General features: G+C 38.1%; 1 protein-coding gene across 1 annotated transcript; it reads left to right on the forward strand.

Annotated features, from left to right (window-relative positions):
- Nucleotides 1-220: 220 nt before the first annotated feature.
- Nucleotides 221-1,920, forward strand: Oamb (Octopamine receptor in mushroom bodies). The gene has a single exon (XM_090404015.1). It carries the CDS (start codon nt 226-228, stop codon nt 1,804-1,806), a length of 1,581 nt encoding a protein of 526 aa, XP_090260141.1. The 5' UTR covers nt 221-225; the 3' UTR covers nt 1,807-1,920.
- Nucleotides 1,921-12,697: the final 10,777 nt, after the last annotated feature.

Raw genomic sequence — 12,697 nt, forward strand, 5'->3', positions numbered from 1 at the left:
ATAAAATGATTTTTTTTTCCCACTCCAAAGTGAACTCAGTTTTTACTTTCTTTTTCAGGTTTCCACGCTGGTCATGAAGTGTCCCAAGCAACACGGATCCGAGGAACGCCAACGTCACGAAGCACCCTGCTCTCTAATAATGGACCGGCATCACCACCACCCCGAGATGACCGCGGAGCATTCCCACTCTAACAGATGAGGTCGTGAACAGCAACCGGGTCAGCGATGAACAACAGCAGCGTTCTGGTGGTGGAAGGCGACGAGGTGATCTCGTGTCCTGACTGGATTAACGCCGAAAAGCTGCGCGACGTGAAGGTCGTTGCCACCATCGTTACCTTGGGGGTCATTAACGCGGTGGTCGTGGCCGGAAATCTGCTGGTCATATTGGCCGTTTTTGCATCCGCAAAGCTTCGTACGGTGACGAATTTCCTGATAGTGTCGCTCGCCGTCAGTGACCTTTTGGTCGGAATCGCCGTGCTGCCGTATTCCATCTCGCTGGAAGTTCTGGAGGTGTGGATCTTCGGGGAGATTTGGTGTCAGATGTGGTTGGCCGTGGACGTGTGTCTTTGCACCGCGTCGATCCTGAACTTGTGCGCGATCAGCATCGATCGATATTTAGCCATCACGCGCCCAGTCCATTACCGCAGCGTGATGTCCCCTCTCCGGGTGAAACTGCTCATCGCCTCGGTCTGGGTCCTGTCGTTCGTCATTTGCTTTCCGCCCCTTGTGGGCTGGAACGACCAGGTGCTGGACAGTGACCACGCCGCTTACGATAACGATAGTTTCTACGACGACTACGAGTCGGCTCTCCTGGACGACGGCAACTTCAACGCCTCTCGCGACAGCGTGGAGACCCTCGCGAACAGAACTAAACATAACGCCACGTTTTCCTCGCGAGGGAAGAAAAGATGCTCAATAGCTCAGTGCGCCTTAATCAACAATCGAGGTTACGTCGTGTACTCGGCCCTCGGGTCCTTCTACATCCCGATGCTGATCATGTTGTTCTTTTACTGGAGAATCTACGTGGCGGCGATTAGAACGAGCAAAGCCATAAAACGTGGTTTCAGAACCACTAAGTCCAGACGGGTCAAAGCGGACTCTGAGAACTTAACCCTGAGAATACACCGCGGCAACCCCGCGCCCGATTCCAACTGTCATCAACACTCGTCGGCAACAGATTACCGTAGACCTGGTGACATTATTATCCCGAGAAGAACGCTCAGTGCCCTGGCCAGCGGAAGAAGTCAAGACGAGGTATGCACCAGCATCGCTCGCAAGACCAACGGAAAACAGTACTACGTCAAAATGCATTACAAAAAGACCGAAAACGGAGAAACGTCGGAAAATTTATGCGCGGCAAGACAATCATCCGATCATCAGTCTTCTGGTGGAAGCGATAAAGAGCATCGATCCGGGAGAAATATTTTTAATCGCTTGAGCAAACGCAACGCTAGGTGGCACGCAAAGCGTTTCCGTACAGAAGCCAAAGCCACAAAAACTGTTGGAATAATCGTGGGCGGATTCATCTTGTGTTGGCTACCATTTTTCACCGTTTATTTAATCAGAGCTTTTTGCGAAGAGTGTTTCTCTCCTATTTTGTTTTCCATCTTCTTCTGGTTGGGATACTGCAACTCAGCCATCAACCCTCTTATATACGGCTTAGTGAGCAAAGACTTTCGGTTCGCTTTTAAGAAAATCTTGTGTCGCTGTAAACTGAAAGACGATGGTATTTCTTCCTTGATCAGACAAATCCACCTGCCTACGTTTTTCGAAGAAATGCCAGACGATAACATGGACTCTCAGTAAGCTAGCTGTTGTGACGTAACGGTGTATGTTGTGCCCAGTACTCTGTATATTGTAATCGTGGGTGTCAGATGAAATGTGACTATTTCATTATGCGCCACGTAGACATCTCATAGTTTATCTTTGCATTATTTAATTAATCGTTACTCATCGCCGTAAAAAAATAAAGTACTTAAGAAGGAAAACAGATTAGTTGCGGAATGCACGATCTAAAAAGAGTGTCTTTTACATACATCAGGATATATTTTGCTAAATGCATTTACGTGCATGACAAAAGTTAGAAAATGGTGTAAATAATAAAGGAGTTTGTCCTTATTCATATATGTTATGTATGTATGTTGTTGTTGCTGTTGTTGTCGTTGCTGTTTTAGCTCAAATGAAACCTTATGAATGTTACTATTTGCATTGTAGCTTGTGAACAACCTGTGCCTTTGTGGTCTTTGTTGAAGATGTTTATTTATGCAGGTAATGAATGAGCATGAAATATGTTGAACTGTCAGCGAATGGAGTACTTGAACGTCATTTAAGTGTTTACTTTTGCCTGTAGAATAGAAGTGAAATTGAATTCACACCGAATTAGATCTGTCAATTATGTATTTTGGCTACGATTTTTAGAACTTCAATTATTTACCATTTTTCTCTGGAAACGAGGACGCGTTCAAATTCCATTTGAATGGAAAGTGTGAGTCGAGTAGAGCTAACTAATCTATTTTGTTATTCTCATGCAGCTCCAAGGCATTAAAACAGCTCAATACGTCATTTACCAACCCCTAATCGTGACTTTGGTGCTTTTATATACTATTTAAAAAAATAAAATAAAATAAAATAAAAAACATATATTTTATATAAAGCGATACGTCATCAAGAAGCAAAAATTTTAATGACGTTCATAAAGTGCCATATCTCTACTCTTGGTTCATTAAATATACATTATGGGGTTATAATAGATCAATATGCCAAATAAAAAAGAATTTCCCCTAATGCGAATTGCTTGCTTTTTTTTTTCTGCTCTTAAAAATTGCTGTTAGCAGACACGGTAAATATTATTATATCGATTTTATAATGCTGCTAGAATAGCTACTTCCAAATTATGGAAATAAGCACATTCAAATATGAACACTTTCTTTCAAAGGCATAATAGAATTAATGAAAAGCGGGGGCGAAAAATCAAAATGTAAAACTTGTCACCAGCCGACATTTCGTAGAGGAATATCCTGGCAATTGTTTTACCGTTTTCTTGTTGTAGTAATTCTGATTTTATTTGCAACTGAAGTACTATTTTTGCTAAACTTAACAGCAACAGTTTCTCAGATCTTTTAATAAGATTCCGGATGTCAGTACGAACAAGTTTATTTTTGTGTTCCTAGAAATTGCATTGCTCAAATGAAGTAGTGAAACTACCTCTGTTGAAAAAGTCTAAGACATTTTTAATGGGTACTTTGCCTATGATAAGATAGTGTCTAAAGCACAATAGTAAGAAGGAATTACCGGTGATATTCAAGGTCATTCTTAGTAATTCGTGATCTCCGCCAGGTAAATATCGTCTTCATTGGCGAACACTTTAGTCATATATACCACTGTTTACACCAGAAGATGGTTTAATATTAGAAACGCTGTGTAAATTCATTTCTATTCCTTCTCCCCACCCCAAAATATATATATGTGTGTGTTTGGAAATAGGACAAACATGCATGTTGTAATAATTTCTCCATACAGTATAAGGACACCGTGTCCAGATAACAAGAAACCCAAACTCCGCTTCTTTCTTCGTATATTTATTTCAATAACGCAATCGAGTTTCCCCGAGAATGTCCCTTCCCTACTTCGGTTATTTGTTTTGGTCTACCAAGTCACAGCCTCCCTCTTTACTTGCTTGTTAATCGAGCATGATGCTTCCATCTGAAATTAATGCCGCGCCATTTTGACTGGCAGGTCAGTAAGAAATTTAGGAAATACAAAGAGTATTAGACTATTGAATTATTTTTCTCTCAAAACATCTGCGCTGATCATCTGTGCAGTAAAGGGTTACAGAAAAAAATGTTCACAATCCTCAATATGATAATACCTTTATTTTGAGAAAATGAGGGATATCATTTTCCATGGATCAAACACTCCTTTGGACACAGTGCGTCGACGCTCTTCATTAGGCTTAATGACTAAGCATGTATATGAACTTATATTTAAAATGAATCTGCTTTAATAGCAAGCGTATATGTGTCCATTTAATGAATATTAATTTATCACTTCAACGTAATTTGAGATTCGGGTATTCTTTTACATATCTGATTTTCTAGTTTTTTCTTTTTTTTTTAATATTGATCGTAGAGAGTCTTCTGTCAGTTTTAAGTAGCAGCAAGCAAAATCTTTAGGGTAGCAAAAGTGAGTACTGTCATTGCGCTCACATCATTTTGTGGAAAATGGAGAAAAATTATTCATAAATCTCAAAGACGGTTCTTATTGCATTTTACCTGACACGAAGGAATAAATATCACGCACAATGTGATTATACTGTAATAATAATCATGTTGGAAATCAGACACGTTAAGAATTCACGAGGAGTTGTACAAAATACCTGCTCATGGAGGGATGGGATAATTTTTGACGACATGAACGCTATTAATTGCTACCTACCCAAAATTACTTCGTAAGTGAAAGGTTGTGTCGCACGATGTTACTGCATTACCAAACAATCCGCAAAGCCTGATTTTCACCGGCGAACATTAATCATCTCCTTTCCACTCATGATTTTATCGAAGATATGTGCGATCGTTGTCGGTCTTGCGAACCGAAACCGCTACTCTTTACAAGCCGATGAGACCTGTACAATACGGTTATGAACATCCAAGCCATCAACGATGTCGTTTAGATGTTTATTGCGGATGAAGGAACATTCTTCAAACAGGTGAACTCATTTCAACAGCAAAGGCATTACACTAATACTTCTGCCGACATAATTTACTGCCTGGGGGGTGAGGAAGACATATTCTTCTTAAGTAAACTGCTGCATATTGTTAAAATGGTTATGTTACAACCATAATTATCCTTTCTACACAACAAGTGAGGCCTTGTTTCGAGAGAAGAGTCAACCAAGGATTTATTCGGTCTTTAAAAACAAAAATGCACTGAAACGTTTTTCCTATGTGCATCCCATCCATAAGAGATTATAAATCTATCGCAAAATAAGTACGGTGGGTGGGTTAAAGGTTACATAATTGAACAACTGTACTCTATTGACCAATCATGAAACATTTTAAATCACTTCGGGACTCGATAAACAGAGGATAATTCAGTACACAGAATTTCATCTTCTACAAACATCGATATGATACCAGAGTAAATTCGAAACCCCGCAACCTGAACATTGACGCTATCTAACTGCTAAAATCACCTCTTTCTATAATGTCAAGCCAATCGAGCATCTTTTCTCATATTATCCTCAATGTTCCATAGTCCCGACACCGTCCTGAATCATCTGTTTCTTTGAAGGATTTAAACATTCAGGTGAACAAGCCTATACAGAGTAAGATGGTTTCCTTCTCATGAAAATCTGACAAAAGAACGGACGAAATTTGCAGACACAGTTACACTGGACTCAGAGCCTTGGTTGCTGTTTCCAGACAACCCATGCTCATACACAAAGTGTTTCTATTCCTACCAGAGCGTCCTAACCACTCCCTTCATCACTAGTGACCCCTCCAAATGTGAGTGTTGTTTTGTCCTGTACGTAAATTCAGACCACAATGTAGTGTTCAGTTCTCATATATTTATGCCGCCACTCTCATCTGCGTATTGTCTGGTATAGGAATTCTAAATGAGATCTTCTATGCCTGATTTCTTTGATTGAATCAAACATCTGCACTGAAGTAATTCTTATTATGTACATATTTATTCTCCATTCTTCAACTTTAAACTCTCATCCCTCATCTAAGCCTGGTCTGTACAACCATGCGTAAGTGGCTTTCATCAAGATCTCGACATTTTTCTCTTCTTACACCAAACTCAAAAGAGCTGTTAGCAAATTATTATCACAACATATTCTGATGCATTATGCATTACTTTTTATAGTCCTCATGTCCAAATGGTGGTCTTGCTTTCTGGTCTCTTACCAAAGCTACTGGCTGTAACTTTTGTCCATATCTTTCACCTCTTTCACATATGGTTCTGTTTCATCATTACTCACAACAAATAAAAATCATTGCTTCTTACTTTTCCTGAAATTCAATGTCTTGACTTTTCGCCATAAAGAGATCAAAATAATCTTGTCCAAACTGGATACCATAAATAGTCTTGGTCCTGGTGGTATTTCTCCGATTGTTCTGAAGGTTTGTTTCCCACAGTTGACCACCGTTATATGTCGCCTTTTTATTCTTTTATTGCAATGGATCAATCCTGTAGCCTAGAAAATAGCCTCTATTCAATTCATTCCTGTGAATGATACCTTTGTCATAAAATTACCATTCAGTGCACTCGCTTCAGTGGTTCTGGAGTAATGGAGAAAGCCATTAACACAACTCTTAAGCTGCTTTGAATTATGTAAACTAATGAACAATCGTCAGAATACATTCTACCACTGTCGGTCAGCAGTGGATCTTCTTGGTTATGTCACCCATCTTTTGAAAAATGCCATGGAAAAGTCTCAGGAATCTCAAGGTATTGCTCTTGATCTCTATGGAATTTGATCGCTTTTGGTACGAAGACCTGTTTAAGTAAGTTTTCATCATGAGTTGATAGAAACCGAGTGGTTGCTAGCTTTCTCTGATGCATATTACGTGTAATGGCGGATGGAGCTCTATCCTCAAAACTTTGCAACTAATTGGTGTGTTCCTCGTCGGCTTGTGTTTTATATTTAGCTGCAAATCAAAATAGTTGCTAATGACAAAATCATCTTCTATAACCTGACTTCTGATCCCCAAACTACTCTTCAATGGGGTGCTGATAACTTTCTTAAACTCAATTTTGTTTTATTTCTCACAAAAGAACCTCTTTTTCTCCAGTCTTATTTTTTGGAAACACTGAAATCTCTAGTAGTGAGATTTCTCTCACTACTAGAGATTTCTTTCACTTTCATTCTCTCTTGGCGTAAACGAATTACAAATATCGCCTCTTCATTATCAAAAGAGGGGGAAATAAAAGGGGGGGTTCAATTTTGCAGAGTTACTTGATACAAATCCCTCCAACCAGCGAATGTTCTCCTCAACTTTGAGTAATATCAATAGCAAATGCTTGACTCAGTTAGGGAAGAGAACAGTTGGTTTGGTTGATGCATCTCCCACCAGTTTATTGTACTCGCTTTCACAACACACATTCTGTTCCTGTTGCTTTCATTTTCTACAAATATTTTCATGATTACTGTTCAATACTCTTTTACAGTTCAAATTCGTGGAACAACTTTTTCTTTCTCTTCATTTATTCTTTCTTTATACTACTGTCTTTTGGAGCAATCTTCGCGCTTATGCATTTCCTTAAGAGGACCTCACGTCAAAGTTTCTTTCTCCTCATCTTTCAGCCATCAATGTGTTACAGGTTGAATAACTTCTCGTGGATGGGATTACCATAAAATAATAAAACAAAACAGTATATCCATTGATATATAACTGAATATCTCTCTTCTAAAACCCTGAACTATATCTTCAATATATAATTCCCCTCCCCCAAACTGATTGGGAGGAATTTATTGCTTCAAACAAAATTACGCTGAACACAAAACATGAGAGTTACTTTAATCTGACTACTTTATGGAAAACAATTTTAAAGGCGCTCAGTAGTGTTATCAGTCGAAATTGGATATGTTAGCAGATGCTTCCTATTCGGAGTAGTCTGGTAGCATACCTCGCTACCGAAAACATCGTAGTGTGTGTGATCCATCGCTCTATGCGCATGCACACGGTTCAATAGAGATAACAGTAGCAGGCAACAAGAAAACCAGACCGCATTGCCTGTATTATGACTTACAAATCAATAAAAAGAAAAGTCTTCCCAATTTTTTAAGAGACTATTTATTTTTGTTAGTAATATTTTTATGTCTCTCAAGTATGAGGGAAACAATTTAGCTCAACTAAAATTCCACAGTAATGTGTGGCGATTTTCCTCTAGTTGTTTGATTACCACAAATGATGGTTTTCCAGACATTTGGCTAACTTCGGCAAAAGAACAGTTATCATGACATGCAGGAATTATTTATAATTGTCCCATGGGATTTAATTGCATATTTCAAAACATCGAAACTCCAATTTTTCTGCAAATTCAAATAAATTTCCACTTTAAACAGGTATCTTGGCGTATTTCGACCTAACTCGGAATAAAAGTTTTAATTTTAAATTAATTATATCTTCTAATGAAAAATTTTTCGCTTAAATTTATTTCTTTGTGCATCAAAACAACCATTTCTTTTAGGTGGCGCTTCTCACTCTATAGTTAAAGAAGTTGTATTAGATTTAGCTACGCATGTACTTTTATAAAAGCCGATTGCTGACGGTTACTGTCAATAAATATAGATTACCTAACTTGTACGATGTTACACGGTTGATCGACATCCCCTAAAGCTTCGTTATTATGTAGTAAGTATTACAAATTATATTGGAGTTTATTAATATTCATTAATTCCAGTAGCCAAAGGATGTTAATCTACTCTTTAGTTAAACCTAAAAGCACTTTTAGCAATCTTTCGTTGCTTGTTATGCATAGTGACGTAGTTAAATATAAAATGCACATGCGCAAACCGCAATTATTTTGGGGGCAGGGCAAAAAAAACCCTGGAAATTATGTACAATAACGCAAGCAAGCACGTGTTAATTAGTATTCAGATTAACAATTTCAATATTACTTGTAAACGGAGATTAAAAAAAAAAAACTAAACACTCATTATTGATTCTATATTTATAAATAAAATATATATATTCGTGATTTTTCCGATTGGCAAAGCCAACTGTACTCACCGAGTCCAGTTCCTTGGGCGTATTAATATGAGGTGAGTCTAAATTTTTGACAGAAGGAACGTTTTAAAACCTGTCAGTTTGTTTGTTAGTGTACAATTTCTGTTTGTGAATAGTTCCGCAGTTGAGAAGTTGTCTTAGGGCAGATACCGTTCTGAAATGTAAACTTGCTATTGGCTTAAGCATAGTGAGTTGTTTCAAATATTTTTATATGTATGAAATGTGTTTCAAAACAATCGAGCTGCTACATCGATCGATGTACATTTACAGGGACGAATGTCGCACAATCATTTCAGTGGAGCGAGTTCTTGTACTGTGTATTCCTTCAATCATTCGACTCGGTCATTAGTTGTTTTGTTTTATGAATTGACATTCTAAATGACATTGGAGATTTATTTATGACAAATAAAATGTTGAAAACCTGTGTTTTTCCTACAGAGTCCTTCCTTTACCACCAAACTGTTTCATTTTGTAGAGATAAGTAAAATAAAGTGTAATGAATTCTATAGCAAAACAGATTTATGTCAATATTAAGAATGCAAATTTAGAGTGACGTAAGACAATGGGAGGAAGTAAAATCGCCAATACTCAGAATACTGGTCATTCGACTTGACCCGTTTGCAAATAATAAAGTTTCAGATGTTCCTAAGTGGATACATCATCTGGGAACGCATACAGAATTCGTTAGCCTAAAAATACAAACGCAACGCTGTCCACGTTTCAATATTGTCTCGCCAAAAATATTATTTTACTTGCATATCTTGCTATGATCAAGATGATGTCATTTTAGTTCAGTTACAACAGTAGTCAAGCTATTTGACTGCTGTTCCAGTAGTATTTCACGATAATCAAACACGTGCGTGAATGATAAAGGTAAGGCGATGCATTCCAGGGCCATCCTGTAGCATCGTTGTCATTTCTGTGCCTTTTTCCCCCTAATTCGTTAACTACATTACCTCCATTATAAGGAAAAATAGAAACGTGCATTTGAAACTGAGTCAACACCTTCTTAATTGACTTTAAGTTTGTCTTCTTCTTCTGCTGCATAACACCCTAAGTGAGAGAATTCGTTTCCTTATATTTCTACCATATTTTCTTTTTGGTTTCATTTGCATACAGTACGATGGTACCGAGAAACACGCTTGCATAATTTTACTATGCTATTGCTAAGGTAGAAGAGGGACAAAAACCAAATCGGAATGAAAATTATAAGTCAATCTTGAACAAAACCAGAAATAAGAACGTGTAATAAAATGATAATTGTGGCGTAGTTTAAGATAATGAAATGTTTAGCTCTGTTTCAGTTTATTTGCGCTCTCTTGCTAACTAAAAATTGGCTTCTATTACCGAATATGACCCAAGCTTAGCAGTTCTTGCCATCGGAAGAACGAAAGTGCTCGTAAACTATAATTCGCCTTGTAGAGAAATCGGAAAGTAAAAATTTGAGAGGTGTTCTTTTATATTTTTGGTGAATTTATATTATTGCCAATTAGAAATAAATTTTTATATGATTTTTAAACATTTTTTCTTGTGCTTTTAAAAAATAAATTTTCGGAACTTTACGACAGAAATTGGTGTTTTTTTTTTTTTTTTTTAGATCCTACTTTAAGCGAAGTAGAATCTACAAATATACTATGACGATACTCCAGCACATGTTCCAAATGTTGTAGATGCCTCTGAAAAGCAGTCATCACCGATCTAGAAAATGCCGCACAATAAATGTATCCATTTAGTAGGCATCTTGCAACTTCAAGTTTTAAGTGTTATCCAAAAGGATATTTAAATATTATCCACTGATTTAAAAAATTATATGTAATAGACCTCCTGTTGTACTCTTACGATTAAACAAACTCCAAGATCTCTAGATTTTATCTGATTTTGCATTTAGCTTATTCCTTAACAGGATTTGCCGTTAACCATTTAAAAGTGATGTTTCAGAATCAATTCAGTTTACAAAATGGTCCCATCATGAGCAATCTTGCTAATAATGAAATGCAGTTACAATTAAAAGCATGGCCATGCCCTTATTTAGAATCGTTCATAAATAAGGACATGGCCATGCTTTTTTCTTTTCAGAAACTTAGCGTAAGATAATTTACCTTGGACTACTCACCAAGATAGCGCGAACACATTTTATGCAGCTGAAACAAAACTGTAGCTGACCTCAGCACTAAGCTGATGCGTACAAAATTAACGCGAATATCAACAAAGTTCAGCCATTCCAAATTCGGTTTCGTGGCTACCAGTGGGACGCCAAAATTCTGAAATGTGATATCCGAGGATACACTACAAGTTCAAGAAAAATTCACTTAATAACTGTAAAGCGTTGATTAACACGTTCATTGCCAATCACGCGATATCGCGCGATGCGGGTCCTCACAAAACGGCCGATCACGCGTTATCGCCTGGACGTCGCTAACTAAATAGAAAAATAAAAAAAATTTGCCCACCACACGAAATTCCAATTTTCAGCTTGGCAATGAAAGTGTTAAAAGAAATAATAACCTATAACTAAAGAAGAAAACGATATTACTACATTTAGAAAACACACTAAGTGCATTTACAATGCGTAGATTAAGAAGAATAAAGATTATGTCATTAACTGGGTGAAAAAAAAACTTGTCGGGAATTCAGCATCCATATATATTGGATGCTCGGTGTGCGGTCACCACGACTTGTTTGTAACAGACAGTTCCCGAGTGCTTTACGCTGCAATACAAATCGCTTTGAATATAGAGTGCGTCAAAAAAAAAAAAAAAAGTATACACACTTCAGCAAAAGAAAAACCTGTATAAAAATTGTAATAGTAAATTTATACAGACATCAAGGGATGAATACAAGTTACCCTTGACTGCTATAATTACACGAGGTGCTCAAAGTGGTTACTATTAGCATCCAGACACTTATCATTACCGCAGACTACTGCTTGGGCAACGTTAGCCAAAGTGTCCAGTGGGAATTGCTGCGCATGTCGTTTCAATTTCTTTCCGAAGAGCCACCAGTATAGCTGGTTTTGTACGATACACTACATCCTGTCGAGTCCCACAAGTGCATGAATCACAGGTAAAATGGATGTGCGTAGCATGTCTAGGTACACTTGACCAGTAACAGTACCTTCTAAGAAGAATGGTCCAATTAAATCCCTAGATGACAGTCCACACCAGACATTGAGCCCCGGTAAATTGACTGCGTTGTCCACATGAACGCCCGGATTTTCTGGAGCCCAGTAAACACAATTATGCCGATTCACTGTTCCATTAAGCTTAAATTGTGCTTCATCAGACCAAACCATCTTCCTCACAAACTCGTCATTCACCATGTGTTGAAACCATTCACAATACTACATTCTTTGATCAGGATCGTCTTCATTCGTTGCATGTAATAATCTTGTGATGTAACCTTTCCATTTAGCTGCTTTAAGAACGCGCCGTATGCTTGCACTGCTAACTCCTGTCTCACGTGCACATTGTGTGATAGACTTCTGTGGCGACCGTGTAAACTGTTTCAACACCATAGCCAAAGAAGCAGGACTTATTGCTGTGAGGCGTCCTGGATCTTCCCTTGTGCGCATCACACACGGTACCGCGGGTCCCAAACTTATCACGAATACGTGCAATTGTCAGGCGTGTTGGAGGTTGTGTTGCAAACTCACGCCTCCATTGTCGTTGAACTTCAGCAACACTGTCAAATTTGAAATACCACTTTAGAATGGTCTTGCATTCCTGGCACGACAATCGTGCCTCGGCCATTTTGTTTGACTGTCCTACTGGTCACGTGTTGATGCTACTATTCATGTGAGTAACGACATCTTTTGAGAGAACATCATACTACACATTGCTACCGTAATTCGACCCAACTTCGAAAAAAGCCCATAGATGACATCTGTTAAAGTGTGTAGACATTTTTTGACGGACTCTGTATATCGCATTCATTCCTTCACAGGACCCTGTGCTTAGTCAAAA

This window comes from Typopeltis vanoorti, chromosome 14, assembly GCF_054136105.1.
Source record: "Typopeltis vanoorti isolate ZY-2024b chromosome 14, IOZ_Tvanoo_1.0, whole genome shotgun sequence".
NCBI classification, from domain to species: Eukaryota; Metazoa; Arthropoda; class Arachnida; order Uropygi; family Thelyphonidae; genus Typopeltis; species Typopeltis vanoorti.

Coding starts and splice junctions, on each gene's coding strand:
- Oamb (XM_090404015.1), top strand. CDS start 226: ATGAACAACAGCAGCGTTCTGGTGGTGGAAGGCGACGAGGTGATCTCG.